General features: G+C 41.6%; 1 protein-coding gene across 7 annotated transcripts in view; it reads right to left on the bottom strand.

Moving 5' to 3' along the window:
* FNIP2 (folliculin interacting protein 2) overlaps positions 1 to 24,015 on the bottom strand; it is a 90,089-nt gene that overhangs the window by 12,398 nt on the left and 53,676 nt on the right. For all 7 annotated transcript variants that reach the window (XM_073341493.1, XM_073341496.1, XM_073341495.1 and 4 more), the window contains 7 exons: positions 23,376 to 23,447; positions 22,493 to 22,622; positions 17,431 to 17,632; positions 16,775 to 16,863; positions 8,684 to 8,830; positions 8,357 to 8,526; positions 30 to 1,392 (listed from right to left, as the gene is read on the bottom strand). In XM_073341493.1, the coding sequence (XP_073197594.1) occupies positions 30 to 1,392; positions 8,357 to 8,526; positions 8,684 to 8,830; positions 16,775 to 16,863; positions 17,431 to 17,632; positions 22,493 to 22,622; positions 23,376 to 23,447 (2,173 nt within the window). The remainder of the gene's footprint in view (positions 1 to 29; positions 1,393 to 8,356; positions 8,527 to 8,683; positions 8,831 to 16,774; positions 16,864 to 17,430; positions 17,633 to 22,492; positions 22,623 to 23,375; positions 23,448 to 24,015) is intronic.

Genomic DNA, 24,015 nt, shown 5'->3' with positions numbered 1-24,015 from the left:
CACAAGATTCACTCAAATACATTCTTTACCTTGGTAAAGGAAGTTCTACTCCTGTAAATTCTTCATGCCTATTGCGGACATGGCCTCGAGGGTAAAGATCAGAGATACATGAAGCACTATCGTCGTCGCTGTCTCCAAGTGCACTATCTGAACTCTCATTCCTAGGAATATCCCCTTTGATTCGGAAGGGGATTTTCCTTCCAGCATCCCCATAGGGGACATCTTCAGTGACTACTTGGCCAGAGTCCTGTACGTCAGAACTTGTTTTAACAGAGTCAAGTGAATGGACGCCCCCATTCTTGGAGCACAGGGGTCTAGCTTCCTCTAAGATTTCTGTTTTTGCAGTTTCTATTTTGTTATCAGATGGCTTAAGTGGTTCATCTGACAAGCCACGCAGAGTAGAAGTATTTGCTACATTCATTTCAATTTTATTACCGTCAGCAAAATATTCATCAAATATACTCGCACTCGCGTCACATGATGGAATTTGTGCATACCAGATATTACGCCTAATGTGTAATGGTTTAAGGGAGGCTTTCGAAGTTTCTTGTTGGCTCTGGGAAGTTTCTGCGGGCACATTTGGTGGACTTGAAGTACAGCTTTCTACCTGTAGATTTTTTTTGAACGCCCTAAAATTTTCATCCAGGTCACTCTTGCGAGTTTCTAAATCTGACTCTGGTGATGTAGAACTTCCAATCTGGAAAGTGACCCTTTCTAAATGAGGATTCCTATCAACAAACCTCTCAGGACATGGTACAGCAGATGACCTGTCAGATGGCTTTTCTGCTACTTCACTTGTGGCCTGGTTGCTATTCTTTAAGTCACCCGTTAAATCCTCTGATTCAATTTGTTCTTCAAAGTGGTAGGACACAGCTCCTATATCATCAACTACCTTCCCTTTCCTACTGTCATCCACCATTCCTTTAGACTCAGAACTGCCAAATGTGCAGTCTTTTGATGCAACACAGGATGCCCTGGAGCTCTGATCAGCCTTTCCTGTTACTTCTTCATTCTTTTCTTTTGAGGACGTTGGAAGAGCAGGAGAGCTCTCTGGGTTACTGACGTACCCCACAGTGCTACTGGTTTGATTTCCGCCATTCTTCTGAGGTAGGATTGGAGGCACAAGAGCAGGTTCATTCTTAACAGTGACAACCACATAATCAGATTCTTCAACCTCTCCCTTTTCCAATGTAGTTGTGATCTTGCTTCCATTTAGCAGTTGCTCCTCCTCTCCAACTTTCCCATTCCAGGCCAGTTGATTTTCCTGTAGCTCAGAGCACCGTAGGAAGTATGTTAGAACGTAGAGAATACGTTGAACTAATTCCTTATGTTTTCCAACAATCACAGTCCGAGTCAGCCTAACAGGAGAGCCTATGGCACCATACAGATCACCTATGCAAACATATAGGGAAACAGGTACTTCACAAATGTGTATGTGGTTACAGTACAAGTTTCAGAAGTAGAAAACAGACATTCAATGCATTCTTTGTAAGAATAGACTTACATAATTTGGACAATTCCTTTTAAAATAATTTTAAGATGCTTTTCCTCACAGCAAATTAATGGAGGTTTGAGACATTTGTTTTTTTCTTTTTGAAACCCACATATTTCCTCTTATTTGCACCCAGGCTTGTTTTCATAGGGTTGATCATGAACGTGAGACTGCTAGCATTCAATCTCTGGTTACCTCAACGCTATTGGAAGTTTTGCTTTACAAAACAAAGCTTACAAGAAGTTATTTTCATTTGGAAACGGAGACAAGGAAAGTAAGTCCTTTTACTTATAAACTGAGCACAGTTGTTATAGAAATCAGAAGCAAACAAACAGGAAGCCCAACTGACATTTTAAATAGAGTTTCTAGGAATAAAAGAAAAGGAGTACTTGCGGCACCTTAGAGACTAACCAATTAATCTGAGCATAAGCTTACGTGAGCTAAAGCTCACTTCATCGGATGCATACTGTGGAAAGTGTAGAAGATCTTTTTATACACACAAAGCATGAAAAAATACCTCCCCTCACCCCACTCTCCTGCTGGTAATAGCTTATCTAAAGTGATCCCTCTCCTTGCAATGTGTATGATAATCAAGGTGTGCCATTTCCAACACAAATCCAGGGTTTAACAAGAACGTCTGAGGAAGGGGGTGGGGGGCTGTAGGAAAAAACAAGGGGAAATAGGTTACCTTGCATAATGACTTAGCCACTCCCAGTCTCTATTCAAGCCTAAGTTAATTGTATCCAATTTGAAAATGAATTCAAATTTAACAGTTTCTCGCTGGAGTCTGGATTCGAAGTTTTTTTGTTGTAATATCGCAATTTTCATGTCTGTAATCGCGTGACCAGAGAGATTGAAGTGTTCTCTGCCTGGTTTATGAATGTTATAATTCTTGACATCTGATTTGTGTCCATTTATTCTTTTACGTAGAGACTGTCCAGTTTGACCAATGTACATGGCAGAGGGGCATTGCTGGCACATGATGGCATATTTCACATTGGTGGATGTGCAGGTGAACGAGCCTCTGATAGTGTGGCTGATGTTATTAGGCCCTGTGATGGTGTCCCCAGAGTTACCAAAAGAAACTACAGCATTTGCTCAAGAAACTCCCTGAAAAAGCACAAGATCAAATCCGCACAGACACACCCCTGGAACCCCGACCTGGGATATTCTATCTACTACCCAAGATCCATAAACCTGGAAATCCTGGGCGCCCCATCATCTCAGGCATTGGCACCCCGACAGCAGGATTGTCTGGCTATGTAGACTCCCTCCTCAGGCCCTACGCTACCAGCACTCCCAGCTACCTTCAAGACACCACTGACTTCCTGAGGAAACTACAGTCCATCGGTGATCTTCCTGATAACACCATCCTGGCCACTATGGATGTAGAAGCCCTCTACACCAACATTCCACACAAAGATGGACTACAAGCCGTCAAGAACACTATCCCCGATAATGTCACGGCTAACCTGGTGGCTGAACTTTGTGACTTTGTCCTTACCCATAACTATTTTACATTTGGGGACAATGTATACCTTCAGATCAGCGGCACTGCTATGGGTACCCGCATGGCCCCACAGTATGCCAACATTTTTATGGCTGACTTCGAACAACGCTTCCTCAGCTCTCGTCCCCTAATGCCCCTACTCTACTTGCGCTATATTGATGACATCTTCATCATCTGGACCCATGGAAAAGAAGCCCTTGAGGAATTCCACCATGATTTAAACAATTTCCATCCCACCATCAACCTCAGCCTGGTCCAGTCCACACAAGAGATCCACCTCCTGGACACGACAGTGCTAATAAACAATGGTCACATAAACACCACCCTATACCAGAAACCTACTGACCGCTATTCCTACCTACATGCCTCCAGCTTTCACCCTGACCACACCACACAATCCATCATCTACAGCCAAGCTCTGTGATACAACCGCATTTGCGCCAACCCCTCAGACAGAGACAAACACCTACAAGATCTCTATCAAGCATTCTTACAACTACAATACCCACCTGCGGAAGTGAAGAAACAGATTGATAGAGCCAGAAGAGTTCCCAGAAGTCACCTACTACAGGACAGGCCTAACAAAGAAAATAACAGAACGCCACTAGCCGTCACCTTCAGCCCCCAACTAAAACCCCTCCAACGCATTATTAAGGATCTACAACCTATCCTGAAGGATGACCCAACACACTCAGAAATCTTGGGAGACAGGCCAGTCCTTGCCTACAGACAGCCCCCCCAACCTGAAGCAAATACTCACGAGCAACCACATACCACACAACAGAACCACTAACCTAGGAACCTATCCTTGCAACAAAGCCCGTTGCCAACTGTGCCCACATATCTATTCAGGGGACACCATCACAGGGCCTAATAACATCACTATCAGAGGCTCCTTCACCTGCACATCCACCAATGTGAAATATGCCATCATGTGCCAGCAGTGCCCCTCTGCCATGTACATTGGTCAAACTGGACAGTCTCTACGTAAAAGAATAAATGGACACAAATCAGATGTCAAGAATTATAACATTCATAAACCAGTCGGAGAACACTTCAATCTCTCTGGTCACGCGATTACAGACATGAAAGTTGCGATATTACAACAAAAAAAACTTCAAATCCAGACTCCAGCGAGAAACTGTTGAATTGGAATTCATTTGCAAATTGGATACAATTAACTTAGGCTTGAAATAGAGACTGGGAGTGGCTAAGTCATTATGCAAGGTAACCTATTTCCCCTTGTTTTTTCCTACAGCCCCCCACCCCCTTCCTCAGACGTTCTTGTTAAACCCTGGATTTGTGCTGGAAACGGCACACCTTGATTATCATACACATGGCAAGGAGAGGGATCACTTTAAATAAGCTATTACCAGCAGGAGAGTGGGGGGGGGAGGTATTTTTTCATACTTTGTGTGTATAAAAAGATCTTCTACACTTTCCACAGTATGCATCCGATGAAGTGAGCTGTAGCTCACTTAAGCTTATGCTCAAATAAATTGGTTAGTCTCTAAGGTGCCACAAGTACTCCTTTTCTTTTTGCGAATACAGACTAACACGGCTGTTACTCTGAAACCTAGGAATAAAAGCCGAATCAAAGCCTTGATCCTAAGAACATACTCACAGGATTAACTTTATATATGCAAGTAGTCCCACAGGGAATAGGGAAAGAACAGGTTAAAGACCATTAGATAATTTAGATGTATTGAAGTTGGCAGGGCCTGACAAATACACCCTAGGGTACTTAAGAAACTAACTGTCACAATCTCTGAACCATTAGCAATTATCTTCAGGAACTCGTGGAGGATGGGTGAGATCCCAGAGGGCTGCAGAAGGGCAAACATAGTACCTATTTTTAAAAAAAGGGAACAAAGAGGACCAGGGGAATTATAGGTCAGTCAGGCTAACTTTGATACCCGCAAAGATACTGGAACCAATTATTAAACAATCAGTTTTTAAGTACCTAAAGGATCATTGGGTGAATAAGTAATAGCCAGCAAGCATTTGTCAAGAACAAGTAATGCCAGAACAAGCTAATTTCCTTCTTTAACAGGGTTACTGGCCTAGTTGATGGGGGGAGGGAAGCAGTAGACATGATGTAGCTTGATTTTAGTAAGACTTTTGATGCAGTCCCAAATGCCACTCTCATAAGCAAACTAGGGAAGCATGGTCAAATTGAAGTTACCATAAAGTGGATACACAACTGGTTGAAAGACAGTACTCAAAAAGTAGTTATCAGTGGTTCACTATCAAACTGGGAGGATGTATCAAGTGGGATCACCCAGACGCCTGTCCTGGATCCGGTACTTTTCAATATTTTTCACTAATGACTTGGATAATGGGGTCGACTGTATGGGTATAAATTTTGCAGATGACACCGAACTGGGAGAGGTTGCAAGCACCTTGGAGAACAGCCTAATCAGAATTCAAAAAGACCTTGTCAAATTGGAAAATTGGTCTGAAATCAATAAGATGAAATTAAATAAAAGACTAGTGCAAAGTACTTCAACAAAATGGGAATAACTGGCTAGGCAGCAGTACTGCTGAAAAGGATCTGAGGGTTCTAGTGCATCACAAGTTGAATGAGAGTCAACATAGTTGTTAAAAAGGCTAATATAATTCTGGGGTGTATTAACAGGAGTATCATCTGTTACACCTGAGAGGTAAATGTCCTGCTCTACCTGGCACTGTTGAGGCCTCAACTGGATATTGGGTCTAGTTCTGGGAGCCACCCTTTAGGAAAGATGTGGACAAACTGGAGATGTCCAGAGAAAAGCAACAAAACTGATAAAAGGTTTAGAAACCCTGACCGATGAAGAAAAGTTAGAAAAACTGTATAACCTTAGTTCTGAGAAGAAGGGGGGGGGGACCTGATAGCCTTCAGATATGTTAAGAACTGCTACAAAGAGGTTGCAGCAAGGGAGATTTAGGTTAGATATTAGGAAAATCTTTCTAATTATAACAGTAGTTGAATACTGGAATAGGTTACCAGGGGAGGTTGTGTAATCCTCATCACTGGAGGTTTATAAGTACGAAGTAAGACAAACACTTATCAGGTATAGTCTAGGTGTACTTAGTCCTGCTTCAGCATGGGATGATGAACTAAAAGATGACATCTCAAGCTCCTTTCCTTTACATTTCTATGATTAATGGTTAGGTGTATTAAAGCAAATGCTTGCTTGCAGGATTCAGGCCTAAGTTAATATTATATGTATATAAACTTACTTATAAAAAGAGTCTTGGAGCAACAATAATATTATGACAACTCAATATAAAATTTTAAAATAAAAACTTAAGTTTTGCAGAGACTGAGCAGTTCCTTCATCATGAACAATATAGTTTTATCTCTTATGGAATGCTGCAATTGATTGAAATCATGGCATTTTAGTATAATTTAATAATAAAACAAGGATTTATACAAAGCTTTCCATTTTTAAAGCTATTTACAGATTACACCCTAACCTTCCAAAAGATTTGTTTTTAGAAAGCACTATTGTACTATGAACCCTGTCTTTTTCAGAGGGAACCACCAGAGGGCAACATTTTCCTTCATATTGATGTACATTACAATAAACATCTGCAAAAAGAAAAGGAGTACTGGTGGCACCTTAGAGACTAACCAATTTTAAACATCTGAACTCACTTTTTTTACCTGAGAATAAGAAAGAACCGAGATGTTTCGAGTTCAACCATTTAGAATTTGTCTGGGTCTTTAAAACTCGTATTATCTTCCTACTGAGCCTACTCCATAACGTGCACAATTACCAGCTCTGAGTTTGGGTAACAATTTATTTCCCTTCTTTCCTGAAGAACTACTAGCAGTTCTTCCTGGGAGAGAGGACAAGATCTACTGCCCAAACAGGCACTATACAGCTCCCTCCAGCTGGCTTCTATACACCTTAACCCTGGCTTCTTATTTCCCTAAATCAGCTCCCACTTTCCTGAACCCCAAAACACCCAGTCCCTCACCCCTCTCCTCAACTACTCAATAACTCGGTACCTTTTAAAATCTTTCTTTTTTAAAGCAAGCAATACAACTCTCTATTATGAATATATATAGTGGGAGTTAGGAATCTTCAGTGTCAGAGAGGCTACTGATAAGAGCTTGGCTGTTCTCAGTGGTGGCAGATGACAGAACAAGGAGCAATGGTCTCAAGTTGCAGTGGGGGAGGTCTAGATTGGGTATTAGGAAACACTATTTCACTAGGAGGGTGGTGAAGCACTGGAAGCGTTACCTAGGGAGGTGGTAGAATCTCCATCCCTAGAGGTTTTTAAGGCCCGGCTTGACAAAGCCCTGGCTGGGATGATTTAGTTGGAGTTGGTCCTGCTTTGAGCAGGGGGGTGGACTAGGTGACGTCCTGGGGTTTCTTCCAACCCTAATCTTCTATGATTCTATGACAAGAACCAAATAGAACTAAGCTAGATGATCAGCAGCAGGAACATGATATGGACACAGAACTATTGTTATTCAAGTTGCTTCTTTAGAATTTCACTAATTTTTCTGGATGGTTTTACATTAGACAGATGATATATAGGAGGGAAAAATGGAGCAGGGGGAGTGGGGAAAGGAAGGAGGATTGCCCAAGGAGTGGAATTTTTGAGAGTAAGATTTTATGCACGTGATTATCTACTCTCCAAACATTCATATCCATGTACTTTGGCTCTGAAGAGAAATGTTCAGAGATTAATAAAACTGCCAGTTATAAATATTTTGCCAGCTCTCATTCACATGCTTCTTATATAGCTACTTGATTTCATGTATCAAGATACTTAGTAAGCTGTGTAGGTAGAAGAGAATCACTACATCTGAGGACTTAGGGCCAGATTTTCTAGACAGTTTACTACCCCTTTGTGCAACTGAGATAGAGCAAAAGGGCTGTAATTCCATTGCCAATGCCCAGATAGAATTTCCTCTGCTTGCCCATCTACACTGCCACCAGGCCCTGCACCTCTCTCATGCCCAGCCTCCCTTTCCCAGCAAAGCGGGTGCACCAACGCTCTACTATAATGATACTCCACTGGCATAGGGTCCATCAGGGACCACAAACCAGTGGCAGACTTTAATGCTGCCTGGCAGCAGCTTTAGTTTGTGTCAGACAAGGGCTGGCCAGAGAATCAGAGAGCTGGAATGAGCTTCCTGACATCACCCCACCCTATCCCCCAACATGCTTATAGATGAAGTACAAGTTTTAATCTTGCCTGCCTCTGCATAGCTCCCACCTATGACGTATTTTTTAAAATAGCTGTGTATATACAATGATGTGTTTGTAGAGAAGAGCTACATTTCAATTAAATAAGTTAAAGTTTAGTAACTGTTTTATACCAAATTTTTTTTTTTAAGGTTTTCTACTGACCGAGCTGTGCCCAGAGAGGGTTATAAGGATGCGATTTTGCCAGCAGGTTTACAAATTGTGATGTGCCTTTCTCAGAGAAGGCCTTTATGGGAGGATGGTCAACTGGCATTACAGTTGGGACCCACGCCAGGTGATAGGTCAGCACCGCAGTCAATAAAGCGGCTAAGAACCTAAAGAAAAAGAATACAACAAAAATAAGATCCAAGGGGGGAAAAAAAAAAAAAGGTATTTGACATATGCTCATGTCTGTGTACTTCCTGTTATGTTTGTATGCATTAGAACACAAGTTACTGCAGGGGTAAGGAGATGATGCAGAAGGAAGCATACTGGTTTTTGTTGATCTGTTCGATCAGAAGTGTAAATTCCTTAAGAAAGCGCTGGCATAGCTGGTTCTTTTCCAAAGTGCTGGACATCATGGTAAGCCACACAGGTTCTGCGATCCTTGGAACTGAATACAGGTTCCAGATTGTAAGTCTACCAAAAAGAAAGAAAAAAAGCTGTTAACCTGTGAATGAGGTTGCAAAAAATATACAGAAGAAAAAAAAGTTTTCTTCAAATTTTTCTAACATCTGTTAGGAGTTCTAATAGTTACGTAGGTTCTCTGTAGCTAGTCAGAGGCTCCACTCACATAATGAGAGGTGTTCTGTAGGACACTAAATTACAGGAGATGCACCGTAAGTGCATTAACAATATTCTAATCAATGCAATTGCAATTTCTTTGACAAAGAAAGTATTCTTCTGAGCATACAAGGATATGGAAGGAGGACATGAAATTCATCTCAGCACGAACTAAAACAGTTGGACAATGTTTTAATGAATCAAAATGTATTGCTGCACAAGTTCAATAGGTTAGTTTTACCCAGCAATTGCTTCACATACAATCAACATTTATTTCATCATACTTGTCTGGTATATTGTGTCAAAGGATGCAAATTGAGACTCCAATTTGCAAAGGAGCACCTTTAAGACTGAAGAACTATGCTGTACGAGTTTAACTCTGAATGAAATCTGCAGCTTGACTCATCATCCTGGCTATGCAATCACCAGTCAGGTGCTTTACCACCTGAATATATATGCCCAGATGATTAGTCAATATATTGAACATGCAGTTTTAGAAGTATGATCTTAGACATACAATGTTTTGATGGGTAGCTTGATAGCAAAACACAAACCCATCACAAATGGCCGCCATCTCCAATAACGGCTGTCAATATACCTCTAATTTAATTCCAAACAGATTTGCATGATCCACAGTTAAATTTCTAGCTGAAGAGATGATTGTCTTCTACACGTTTAAGAGTTTTGTACAAATAATCTTCACAAGTTAGCAAGTTCAGAAACAACCTTAGTATAGTGACAAGTTTGGAGCTTTCCAGATCATCTAGTTACATTTTCTGTTGATATATGGGTGATTAGTGCATGATAAATTTACAACAAAACATTCTGTCTACCTTACATTTAAAAATCTACCATTTATCAGAGCAATCTAGCCGTGTCCCCCCAAGTAATTACTTACAGATACATACAGTGTAAACATATAATTCAATTAGTGTGTGTTACATTTCTTTCCTTGGATGTTTGCGTAAATTGATTTTATCTTTGGTCTCTGTTTATTTATGCCCATTTTAAGGTGTCTGTACACAATTTTTCAAATTTGCTAAAAACATTTTCTCTCTTGTGATGAGAATAGTTAGTTTTCTTAAGCATGTTATTTAAGACATGCTCTGGTGCGGTATGAACGGTCTCACTTTTGGTCTCTTCCTTCTGGGGCTAAACAGGGTGTGAAGGCTGATTTTTTAGGACTCATTATTCTTCAGTGACCATTCCACAAAAGTTACGAAAGGCTTAGATCCAAACCATTGTAGCTACAATACTCCATTATCTACAGTGTGTATGTTTTAAAATGTATATTGTTTTAAACTTCATATCCTTTTTTTCCTTTGCACTGTGTATACTATCTTGCCAACTGTAGACAGGAAGGGTATCATCGCTATAGGAGAAACAAAGGGTGAGGGGTACGGAGAGAAGAAGAGAAGAGCTTGAAGAAAGGAGTGCTTGGGGGAAAAATCTAGTGGCATAAGACAGCAAAAATTGATACAATGGGAAAATAGGATATTGGGGAAAAAGTTAAATCTAAGTCATGAAAATCAAGTCCATGGTGTAACACTTGTATTTTACAGTTACATACTAAGAACTACCTGAAAAGAACATTAAGATTGCAAAGTCAAGCACTCAAAGAGTTAGAAAATACCAGAATTAAGCTTGCAACCAGGCCTTAATTGGGCCTCCATAAGTGTACGAATTACGATTCAGTCTTTAATTACATGATCACATACTATCATTCCACTGGACCCTAGCCCTTTTTCAGTGCACGGGGTAGATGTTGCTCACTTAAGGATATTCAGTATTTTGTTTTGTTCTGATTCAATGGCCTGATTGGTGTTCAATGGCCTGATTTCCTGCACACTATTACAACCCTGCTCTACCATCATCATCATCAACTATTAGTTTCCTCAGGAGCTTTTCTAGAGTGATTTTCAGTATAGTAAGAGTGCTTCACAACATCCACTCATTTTCACATATTCTATAGCAGGGTCATTTCTTCAGTAAGCATGCCTAGTTGGTCAGGGCCTATGACCCTCTTTCACTTCAAGTGTGTCCTGAACCCCTTGGATGGGGTTCAGCTATGTCGGCTTCCTTGCCAGTAACCCCTGGTCCTGCCCATTCCAGGGGTAGGCACAGGGGATCCTGACCCAGGATCCTGAGTGTGACAGCATGGGATGACCTGGGTTCAGCCCACTCCCTGTTCATCTGCCCCTGGGCCACTTCCCACCACACCAGATGCCTCAGTTTGGGGAATGGCTGTTACTGATTTATAACACTTTGCTTCAAACCCCAAAGTCTGGGGGCTGATGCAGGTGACCCTCTGGTTCCCATGCACATGGTTCTCCATACCTCTGGGGTGATGTCTCCACAAGCAAGAGGGGGACTCAGAGCCAGACCTTCTCATTAATGTTTTTTTTCCCCCCTACTGTTGCAGGACAGTCCTCCTCCAGAAAATGGCTTCTCTCCTTCCCCCTTGCCTGGGCTGCTGGAGCTCTTTTTATACTGCTCCTTTCCCCAGGAGCATACTTGGCAGTGCCTGAGAGTCAGAGCTTTCCTAGCCCAGTACAGCTCCAGCCCTTCCCCTGCCTTAGTGTGGCATTTATAAACTCCATCACACCCTGTGAGGCTAGGGATCAGTATTCTTCCCTATTTTACAGATGGGGAACTAAGGCATAGAGAACTTAAGGTCAAAAGTACCCCCTAGTTTTGGGTGCTCAATTTGAGACACCTAAGACATGATTTTTCACAATACTTAGCATGATATAGCACTATGTGTTCAAAGCACAGCTCCTTCCAACTTCACTTGTAGATCCTAGAGAAGGGCAACAAAGGTGTGACAAGATGATGATGATCAACAGATGGCTCAGGCACTGGTGCTATAAGGAGGGCTTTGGGATGTATGGCCACTGGGAGGCATTCATGGACAGAGGACTGTTCTCTCGGGATGGACTTCATCTGAGTAGGGAGGGAAATAGACTTCTAGGATGGAGGCTGGCACAACTGATTAAGAGAGCTTTAAACTAGGAATTTGGGGGAGCTGGTGGGAGATGTCCAGGTAATCTCCACACCAGATTTTAACGTTGAGAGGGACGAAAACGAAGTAAGAAAGGATACAGCCGTGGGTAGCCCAATCAGGTACAGAATGTGAGCGAAGCCAAACAGCAAAAATTAAGATGTTTGTACACTAATGCGAGGAGCCTAGGTAACAAAATGGAGGAACTAGAGCTACTGGTGCAGGAAGTGAAACCAGATATTGTAGGGATAACAGAAACATGGTGGAATAGTCGTCATGACTGGAGTATGGGTATTGAAGGGTATGTGCTGTTTAGGAAAGACAGAAATAAAGGCAAGGTGATGGAGTAGCATTGTATATCAATGAGGAGGTAGACTGTGAAGAAATAAGAGATGGAATGGATAAGACAGAGTCTGCCTGGGCAAAAATCACACTGGGGAAGAAAGCTACTAGAGGCTCCCCTGGGATAGTGCTTGGGGTGTGCTATAGACTGCTGGGATCAGATTTGGATATGGATAGAGACCTCTTTAATGTTTTTAATGAGGTAAATAGTAATGGGAATTGTGTGATCATGGGGGACTAACTTCCCAGATATAGACTGGAGGACAAGTGCTAGTAATAGTAATAGGGCTCAGATTTTCCTGGATGCGATAGCTGATGGATTCCTTCACCAAGTAGTTGCTGAACCAACAAGAGGAGATGCCATTTTAGATTTGGTGTTGGTGAGTAGTGAGGACCTCACAGAAGAAATGGTTGTAGGGGACAGCCTTGGTTCGAGCGATCATGAGCTAATTCAGTTCAAACTAAACGGAAGGATAAACAAAAATAGATCTGTGACTAGGGTTTTTGATTTCAAAAGGGCTAATTAGTTAGGGAAGTAGACTGGACTGAAAAACTTGTGGATCTAAAGGAGGAGGCGGCCTGGAATTACTTCAAGTTAAAGTTGCAGAAACTATCAGAAGCCTCCATCCCAAGAAAGGGGAAAAAATTCATTGGCAGGAGTTGTAGACCAAGCATCTCAGAGAGGCGATTAAGAAAAAGCAGAAAGCATACAAGGAGTGGAAGATGGGAGGGATCAGCAAGGAAAGCTACCTTATTGAGGTCAGAACATGTAGGGATAAAGCGAGAAAGGCCAAAAGTCATGTAGAATTGGACCTTGCAAAGGGAATTAAAACCAATGGTAAAAAGGTTCTATCGTCATATAAATAAGAAAAAAACAAAGAAAGAAGAAGTGGGACCGCTAAACACTGAAATTGGAGTGGAGGTTAAGGATAATCTAGGCATGGCCTAATATCTAAACAAATACTTGTCTCAGTCTTTAATGAGGAGGTTAGGGATAATGGTAGGATGACAAATGAGAATGAGAATATGGAGGTAGATATTACCACATCTGACGTGGAAGCCAAACTTGAACAGCTTAATGGGACTAAATCGGGGGGGGCCCAGATAATCTTCATCCAAGAATATTAAAGGAACTGGCACATGAAACTGCAAGCCCATTAGCAAGAATTTTTAATGAATCTGTAAACTCAGGGGTTGTACTGTATGACTAGAGAATTACTAACACAGTTCCTATTTTTAAGAAAGGAAAAAAAAGTAATCCGGGTAACTACAGGCCTGTTAGTTTGACATCTGTAGTATGCAAGGTCTTGGAAAATTTTTTGAAGAAAGTAGCTAACGACATTGAAGTCAATGGTAATTGGGACAAAATACAACATGGTTTTAAAAAAGGTAGACCAACCAACCTGATCTTCTTTGAGAAGATAACAGATTTTTTAAACAAAGGAAACGCAGTGGATCTAATTTACCTCGATTTCAGTAAAGCATTTGATACGATTTTACATGGGGAATTATCAGCTAAATTGGAAAAGATGGGGAACAACATGAAAATTGAAAGGTGGATAAGGAACTGGTTAAAGGGGAGACTACAATGGGTCACGCTGAAAGGTGAACTGTCAGGCTGGAAGTTCCTCAGGGATCGGTTTTGGGTTTGATCTTTTTATTACTGACCTTGGCACAAAAAGCGGGAATGTGCTAATAAAGTTTGCGGATGACACAAAGCTGGGAGGTATTGCCACTACAGAGAAGGACCAGGATATCATACAGGAAGATCTGGATGACCTTGTAAACTGGAGTAATAGTAATAGGATGAAATTTAGTAGTGAAAAGTGCAAGGTCATGCATTTAGGGATTAATAACAAAAAAATTTGTTATAAGCTGGGGACACATCACTTGGAAGTAACAGAGGAGGAGAAGGACCTCGGAGTATTGGTTGATCACAGGATGACTATGAGCCGCCAATATGATATGGCCGTGGAAAAAGCTAATGCGGTCTTAGGATGCATCAGGCGAGGTATTTCCAGTAGAGATAATGTGTTAGTACCATTATACAAGGCACTAGTGAGACCTCATCTGGAATACTGTGTGCAGTTCTGGTCTCCCATGTTTAAGAAGGATGAATTCAAACTGGAACAGGTACACAGAAGGGCAACTGGGATGATCCGAGGAATGAAAAACCTGTCTTATGAAAGGAGACTCAAAAAGCTTGGCTTGTTTAGCCTAACCAAAAGAAGGTTGAGGGGAGATATGATTTCTCTCTATAAATATATCAGAGGGATAAATACCATGGGGGAGAGGAATTATTTAAGCTCACTACCAGTGTGGACACAAGAACAAATGGATTTAAACTGGCCACCAGGAAGTTTAGACTTGAAATTAGACTAAGGTTTTTAACCATCAGAGGAGTGAAGTTCTGGAACGGCCTTCCAAGGGGAGCAGTGGGGGCAAAAGACATATCTGGCTTCAAGACAAAACTTGATAAGTTTATGGAGGAGATGGTATGATTGGATAGCCTAATTTTGGCAATTAATTGATCTTTGACTATTAGTGGTATATATGCCCAATGGTCTGTGATGGGATGTTAGATGGGGTGTGATCTGAGTTACTACAGAGAATTCTTTCCTGGGTGTCTGGCTGGTGAGTCTTGCCCACATGCTCAGGGTTTAGCTGATCGCCATATTGGGGGTCAGGAAGGAATTTTCCTCCAGAGCAGATTGGCAGAGGCCCTGGGGGTTTTTCACCTTCCTCTGCAGCATGGGGCATGGGTCACTTGCTGGAGGATTCTCTGCACCTTCAAGCCTTTAAACCATGATTTGAGGACTTCAATAGCTCAGACATAGGTTAGGGGTTTGTTACAGGAGCGGGTGGGTGAGATTCTGTGGCCTGCATTGTGCAGGTGAGACTTGACGATCATAATGGTCCCTTCTGACCTTAAAGTCTATGATTCTGTGATTCTATGATTTGAGTGCTCAGCACACTTCTGCATATCAGGCCCCAGGAGAGTGAGTCAGGCACCCAAAATATGAGGCACACATAATTAGTGACCACCTGTGAAAAATTGGTTCAAGTAGCTTTCCTAGCATCACACAAGAACTCTGTGGCCCAGGCAGGAATAGAATCTAATCCTGCAGGCAGCACTCAACTGCCTTAACCATGAGACTGTCCTTTATGTTCCTGTGTGCCATACCCCTCTTCTGTCACTACACACCTTCCAACATCTGGAAGTAAAGAAGCAGGAGCCCTACTGGCAACACTCTCCTTTATTATATAATCCTGATTCATTCCCAGAGCACAGTTCATGCTGAGCTTTAAATGAGGCAGAGGTCTTGAAGAAAAAGTAGTTTGTGATCATGGTGTTAAAAAGACTATCCTCATATGCGCAAGGGGACCAGATTAAGATTAAATGGGACTCTGAGTCATCAGTTTGGACCTTAGATCCACAGAACGGACCTATATCACTTAAGCTAATAAAGTAACTGATAGCACTAATAGGCTGTTATCCTCTGTGTGGACAAGTGACTACAGGGGGATCAGACACACACTTTGCCAGTGGATTTCACAGCTACCTGCTGACAGCAGAGGGTTGTTAGACTCATGGCTCCTGGGTTCAATCGGAGGAGAGTGTTCTCTAATGGTTATAGACCCTTCTGCCCTTGTGCTCCCAGCCTGTCTCCTTCTGCTCCCATCCATCTTCCACCTTATCACCTCCACTCCCACCCTCCAGCTCCTGCCTGCCTCCTTCCTCCAACCTCTGCATTCCAATTAGGTGTTCCCCCCCCTCTCCTCCTCACCTGGTTGCTAAGGGACTGATGTGGGGGGGGACCAAGGCAGGGGCATTTAGAGCACAGGAAACAGTCTCCCTGCTATCAGTTCCACTATCTGACACCACAGCTGCCTTTTGCAGCCTGGGGGAGCAATTGCAGGGAAAGTCTTATTCAGTGCATGAGCTGAAGCATGCTCCTTTATTCTGTGGAGATTGTGCACATGCAGTCCAGTCGGCAGGTACAAGCCATGAGGAGAGATTAGCTACCAGACTAGTAAATCTCTACTGAGCATGTGTGAACTAAGATTTTTCAAAGACTTATAGCCGGGCCACATTTGGGTGGATTTTCACAGGGATGGCAAAAAAGGCACCACCCCCCCGCCAAATTTCAAGTACCTGCTTCAAAACAGGGAAGCATTCAAGTTTCTCAGCACAACAGCTGTAAGAATTTTTTAAATATAGGAATACAATGCATTTTCCCCTATGGTCACTCACAAATGGCAGAACCATTTTTGCTGAAGTTTTCCAAACAATTTCAGTCTGAGGCAGACACCTAACTTGGAAAAATTTAGCCCAAATGATTTGAGTTTGGCAAAGTTATTGAAAAAACAGGGTCTTACAACAGGAAATACCAGGTGACCTTAACTTTAGGCCGTGCTACCAGCTTCTCCTATCATATGGTGTAACAACAGCTCACCTGAATTCTCCCAGGGCATCCGTGACACGGCTGATATAAACCTGTACTCTTAGGCTGGATTCTGCTATTTTTCTACAGAGGATCATGGCCTTGAACAATAAAAAGTGACATCTTAAAGAATGCAAAAATAGTTTATATCATCTTTATAGGCTCATCAACGTGTCTGAATTGATGAACAGACATTGTGGCTCGAGCCCTGATGCTATGCGGCCACTTAGGATAGCAAGAGCTGCCCACATCCCCGTGTGTGACTGTGTAAAACCAATCTAGGACATGTGACTAGGTGCGTGGCGGGAGGAGAGAAAGGGCTGTACACCAGATACTCTCCTCCCCACCAGCCCTTTCAAAGCAAGCATGCACACTCTCCCATAATGCATCAACCAGTTGAAAAAACATCTAAATGGGAGAAAAGGACCACCCCTACCCCCAAATCCTCCTTCCAATGCAAGGAGAGAACCTAGGGAAGGACTGTGGTCCTGAGGCACAACTTTTTCCAATGCAGTTAGTAAGGCAGAAAAGCTATGTGCTACCCCCCATGCAGGGCTCAGTCTGCAGGTTGGCTTCACCCTGTGGTTATTTATGCCTTTCTAGGCTCTAGAATATTCCATCCCTACTTAGTGCTTATTCTTCAGACTCCACTAAATAGCATTCTGTACCTTTTCAATTGCACTCTTTAACTTGTTCATATGGGATTCAAATAGAGGGAAGTGAGAGAAAAAGAAGTCCTGGAAGTTCCTCTGTGCATCTTCTCCTTCAGGCAGAGAGAAAATTATGCTGATGGCAATTTTTTTCCTCCGAATCATAGCAGGATTGGAACTGCAGCTTTCATCAGCCACGCTAAAAGTCTCTTCAGTGGACCTGCAATGAGAGAAATGGTAGGCCAGTTACCCTGTGTGTTTCCTACATTTGTATACGATGCATAGTTCTGTATGCCAGCAAGAGATTCTAACCATACCTCCAAGTCTCCTTCAATGCCCTGCAAAAATTTTGCCCCCGCTTACTTCCCTACTTAAAAATGTCACTCACTCAGATAGCAGAACGTTCTCAGTGGCACAACTCAAACTTCGGAACCCTTTGCTAGAATGCAAGACACCTTTTCATTAAAGCTTTCCTCTAGGAATAGCACCCATAAACAGAACCCCTGAAAACACTTCTGTGTGGGTATTTCAAATGCCTGATAAGAATTAGTACATTTATCATAATACCGCTGTGTGGTAGGGGCTATTACTGCCATTTTACAGATGGGCAATGAAAGCACACAGCACATAACTTCCCAAAGGTCACAAAGGAAGTCCGTGGCAGATCTGGAAAGTGAATCCTGGTCGGCTGAGTCCCAGTTCAGCTCCATAACCTCAAAAACATCTTATTAAATTCACATAATCCTGTTCATGGCAGAATTCAGAAAATTTGTTTGTTATTTGTACAGAGATTAAGTATCTACTCCATAAGCTTACTAATTGAGAAGTAAAGCCTTTACTGAAGACAAACCATCACCACTTTGATACTAACTTGAGTCACGTATCTTGATATAAAATGCTAGTGGAGACAACACACTCATTTCCCCCGCTCGATGTAGCTAGTCGGTAAGCAGTAAGTGTGTGGCCATGTTGTCTTGACCTCAATTACCTGCATCCAGGTAAAAACTGCCTCTGCCTTATCTCTGCTAGGACGTGACATCAGGATAGCTCTCTCCAAGTAAAAAAAAACAAACCACACTTTTTTTTTTGCAGTTGTTTTGTGTAGAGCTAAACAGAACCAAGTTAAACAGGTAATGTCGCTACTTTCACTTTCCCACTCCTACCAGTCCTCTCTGTTCCCTTTCTATCTTGTTCTATCTTATGGCAGCATCCCTGAGTTTCAAGGAGTAATTTTATATCACTTAAGAGCTTTGCTTCCTGCTCCAATCAGCCACAAACTAAGTCATGGCAACTGCACAAAGTAATCTCAATAGAAACCACAGAAATACATGGTGGAATAGTGCAGGACTTCTCAGCCTGTAAGGTATGACCCAGAAGCCAGTCATGGGTTGTCCCCTCCTCATCGGGTTGTGATAGCTTTAACTTCTAGGCACCATCTCTCAAACACTGGGAGTTCCAAGGTGTCAATGAGTACAGTATGCAGCAACTTGTGAATGCAGCACCAGGCATATGATCAAGAGAGAGAGAGACAAGTCATCAGAAAGTGTTTGGAGTCAGAGAGCAAGAAACTGATGGTCCATGATGAAAACCATCTAGCTTTACATATACTTAGGGGTCTGACTGGAAAAAATAAGTCGTGGCTATCTCTGATGCTCAGCTCACTCAACACCAAAATGAGACATTGCTTACAGTAGAGCGTGTAGACCCTCATAAAACGGTTTCATTTCCTGTAAGCTAGGATCAGCAATGGAATAGTTAACCATGCTGACATTAAGTTTTTAGGGTTAACGTCCTATCACGAGGAGAAAGTTCGCAAGTGCCAGAGCTATGGCAGATACAGGCAGACAGTTGAACTCCGTTTACATTTTGATGGTTATGGTCTCAGCTATAAAGACTAGAGAACCTATTTAAGGGGAAATTTTGAGTCTACAACACAAGATAGAGATGCCAAGAAGAGATTAAATGAGCACCTATTGGTAGCTGCTCCTTCGCAGGCCAGTCTGATCCCTACATTTACTGACCACAATGAATTTCTAAAGGCATTGTGACTATGTCTACCCTGCAATAAGAAAAGGAGTACTTGTGGCACCTTAGAGACTAACACATTTATTTGAGCATAAGCTTTCGTGAGCTACAGCTAACTTCATTGGATGCATTCAGTGGGTGAGCTGTAGCTTACGCTCAAATAAATGTGTTAGTCTCTAAGGTGCCACAAGTACTCCTTTTCTTTTTGCGAATACAGACTAACACGGCTGCTACTCTGAAACCTACCCTGCAAAAAGACACCCAAATACCTCATAATGAACATGCCAGAAAGCCAGTAGTTTTGAGGCTTTTAACTGCCATAAACCAGAACAGTGCTTTTCAAAAAGCTACTTCTGTCTCAGAAATACAGCATAGAATGCCTTTACAGCTTTTTTTTTTTTTTTTTAAAACAGACTATTACAATACAGCGTCATGTAACTGGCAAGGTATATATCCTACCGTCCATTATCAAGGTCACTGAAGTCATGTTTCAGGGTGGAAAGGAGGGAGTAATCTTGCATAGTTTAAATGCACCCAATCGCCAATAATGCTGTCAGATGCCAAAGGATTGTCAGAAAACCACATCAGAAAATAAAAGATATGTGCAATGCAACTCTGAGTCTACTGACGTTGCTGGCTTTGGAGAAGTCATTGCAATTAACTGAACTAAAAGAACGTTTCAGAGCGTATAATATTGTGCCAATCTCTAAAAATACTACTGGTAAATTCGTAGCATTTTCATTTTTTTTTTAAAAAAGGAAAGCCTTAGATAGATGTTGTTAAATCCATACTGACTACACTTCAGTTGAAACAAGCAAAAAGGCGGGCAAAAAGACAAGGCAAAAGCTGGCTATTTTAACTGAGGCCTGTGCATTTTTGGAAACTCATTCTAAGCAGAAACTGTTTTCTGGCTGATCTATTTGATGAGTTGAATATACTAAATTTGTCACCACACAGAGTCATTAAAGAGAAAACTGAGCTTGTGGGAAACAAGAGCTCAAGATGATAACCTCATTTGAACTCCTTAGTAACTTTTGTGCAAAAATAAATATTCCCATGGACTTTGTGAAAGGGACAGTAAATCAACATACAAGAAACATTGCAAACTGAGTTCTTGTACAGTTTCCCATAGTTTGAGATTGAGAAACAGAAGTCTGACTGTGTGAGAACCCTTTTCAACAAAGCTGCTAATTGTGCTCGACTGACAAGTAACCATATGGAGCTGCAGATAGAAGTTCTATTTTCTTTGGGCAGTTGGTCTAAAGATCGGTCAGATGCTGTGCAGTTTTAGCTGTATGAATTAAAGCACAGATTCAGCTCCTATTGAGATCAATAGCAAAAATTCATTGTTTCAGTGGTACTTGATTGTTTGAACAAATGAACGTTTGAACATAGCAACAACACCTGTAATGCTTGACAGCCTAACTATTGGATCTAAAATATCTTTGTGCAATTTCCTTCTCGACTCTGGCTGTGATGAAAGCAAATGCACAGAAGTCATTTACCTCTGGAGAAAGATTTGATGCTGCATACTGCAAATACTACACCAAGAACAGAGAAACTAATGTTCAGCAAGCAGGCTTAATTTTTGTCTTTACGGATAAGAAGTTACCACTTTCAGTTACAAAAACACTGAAATATATTTGAGAATGAACTTTTTTTTTAAAATGCCTCTTTAAATGAGATTTTAATCAAAGAATCTTTTTACACTAATTTAACTGATCACTATAAGATGATCTAAATTGAACACAATTTAATTAACTACCCAATGCCTTGTGCATTACATTAGTTTTTGAACTTGAGGTCGCTTTTTCATATGGTGGGTTTCAGGATAATTTATTTGGCCCACAGACCAAAAGAAAGTCACTGTAGTATAGCATCCAAAATATCTGTCTGTAGCAATGATTAATGGAACAGAGATATGGGGCATGTAAATGGTTCTTCCAAGGTGTTTGTAGGGCACTTAATAAATATACAAGTTAAACAGGCTAAGACAACCTGTGACCCATTGGCTAAGTATCCCTTCCAACAGTAAAAGCCACAGAGGGGGCTTTTCATGTGGGAAATCTGTACATGGAATCTCTGTAAGAGAATCAACTATGTCATCTCATTGGGGAGAAATGGGCTTTGCATCTCCTTGGTAAAGGCTACGGGAGCACTTGCATGAGCCTGGAAAACCCTCAGAATCCACAAGTGGACAGGGTTATCAGCCCCTAGCACCTCCAGCTCCTTAGCAGTGGCTGACCTCAGCTTCCCTAAAAACTGAATACAGCATTAAGTTGGATGACCTTTTCCAGGTAACTTCCACCACACTGGAGGGCAAGGGGAGAGAATGAAAGCCAATTCCCAAAGTTTGCATCCAGTTCACACTGTTCCTAATCTGCACAGAGAGGGGTCCACTGGCTTCAGGCCTGTAAGCACGCATGCACATATGCAGGTCCATTTGTGAGTGAGGGAGGTAGTGGAGAGGCATTGCCCATCTTGCTATGAAAAAGCAAGACTGTCTAGAAGCCAAGTCTTGATGCACCCCATGACATTTTTGTCAGACCAGTGGCAAATGTACTGAAGTTATTATAGCCAAGCTTTGGGTCATCACTCTCTTTTTTCAAGTTGTGCCAAAATCACGCTTGAGGCATCCTGTACATACCAAGAGAGTTGTCATGGTCTATTGCACCAGAGTTTTGTTAACTAGTCACTAATCAGGTTGTTATAGTAGAATATAATTGTGCCACCTATGGTGTTACATTCTCCCCCATGTCAGTAGGTAGCTCTGTTCTTCCAGTAACAGCTGAGAGTTTAATTTTCTTGTTTGAATGGGTGCCTCAGAGATAAATGATAATCCTTCATTTGAAATGTGTTCATTTTCAACCTCATTTTGTAGCCACTCATTTGTAATAATCTTAAACAACACTAGGATGTAGGAGAGATCAGACTGTTACTAGGAGAAAAAAACATGAAATTGACTTGCCCCATTAAGAACAGAGACTTGGCCAATTTCAGCAAATGCAACCCAATTGCTATTGTATTCCAGCAGGGAGAAGCTCACAACACTCACCACCTTGGAATAATTCCATTTTCTAAACTCGTCGTTTGACTTCGGAGCCAGCGGCGCTGGTAGCTGCTGGAAGAGGAGGATGAGGAACTTGGTGATGGAAACGGTGTAATCAAAAGACTGCTCAGAGATGCTGTCAAGAAACACACACATGAACATTTTGTAGGGTGCCGAGTAAATAATACTTTTCCCTTTGGCCAGGTTAACATGAGTATAATTTTTGCCTTTTGGTTCTCTCATTTTTTTTAAAAAACAGCAGTTTTCCTTTCAGTCTGACTCATTCCCAGCAGGTGAAATCATAATTATTTTAATTATTCTTACTGCCTTAACATAGTAGGAGACTTTTTTCTTAACAGCACCAGAATGTTATATGTAGTGGAGACTACATTGATGGAGTCTCTCTCCTCTGTGCTGGCTTTCTACTCCTCTGAAGCAATCTGTCCTAAGAGATGTTGCCAGTCATGACAGGCAGGCCAACCTCTACCCACTGCTTTTCCTCCCACTGAGCAAAAATCCTCCCCCTTCTTTTCTTTAGTGGAAGCGCTACTGTTGATTTCTTCCCTAACTTATACGTTTATATTACTGAAGTATTACATAGATGAGAACCAAATGAGTTAATGTTGTAAAGGCAGAGTATCAGAAGACACATCCCCTTTCTTACTGATTTGTAGGGGAGAAGGGGAAGAGTATGTCCCAGCAGCAGAGCGGATGAGCAGAAACCTAGTTCATAGGGAAGGGAACGGCTCAACAGATCCACAAGTTCATGTGGATGTGCTATAAGCAGCGATATCCAAACTCCACCCCACTGGGCAAAACCTGAATCTGTTGAGTCACTCTGCTAAAAAGCTTTGCTTTCATCAAATGGGAGAAAAAGAAACACAGATACCTGACCGAGCAATGCCGCTGTCTCTGTCCTCATTTTGCCCTCTGCTAGGCATATCAACAGGTGTGCTATGTGCTAAAGTAAACAGATCAGATCAACAGAAAACATTACATGCTGCCTCATATTGTTTGTCAATGTTAAGCAAAGTCTATGTTTAAAGACCACACATACAGCAAAGTCACATCCAGTGCAGTTAATTTAAGCAATAGCTATGTCCACAGTGTGTGGGCAGATAAAAAAATTCAGTGTTTGAAGAGGTGATAGCAAGCAATATTTCAATACTGAACACTACTAGTGGGATTGAATTTTTTTATTTTAGACTAAAATACTTTCTAAATACCTGTAGGAATCAGAACATGAATTTATATACACTGAAAAAGTCACACAGCTGAGAATCAGCCCCATGAAAGTGTCTCAGGTAGAATACCCCAAAATGGGAGCACCCAAAATCTCTAGTTACGTTTGAAAATCCTGAGTTAGTTTATTTTTGTAGCATCACTGGCATTGAAGAGGCTAACAATACTTTATACGGAATATCAGTTTCAGTTGTTTTTAAATTAACCGCTATGCTTGTTTTATAGAATGAAGCAAAAACTCAATCCAGTGTAGATCACCGGTAAGTGTTAGTAGCACATATTCATTT

Source organism: Lepidochelys kempii, chromosome 4, assembly GCF_965140265.1.
Source record: "Lepidochelys kempii isolate rLepKem1 chromosome 4, rLepKem1.hap2, whole genome shotgun sequence".
Taxonomy (NCBI): Eukaryota; Metazoa; Chordata; order Testudines; family Cheloniidae; genus Lepidochelys; species Lepidochelys kempii.
Note: the sequence above shows the minus strand (reverse complement) of the source record. Positions and strands in the feature narration are given on the sequence as shown.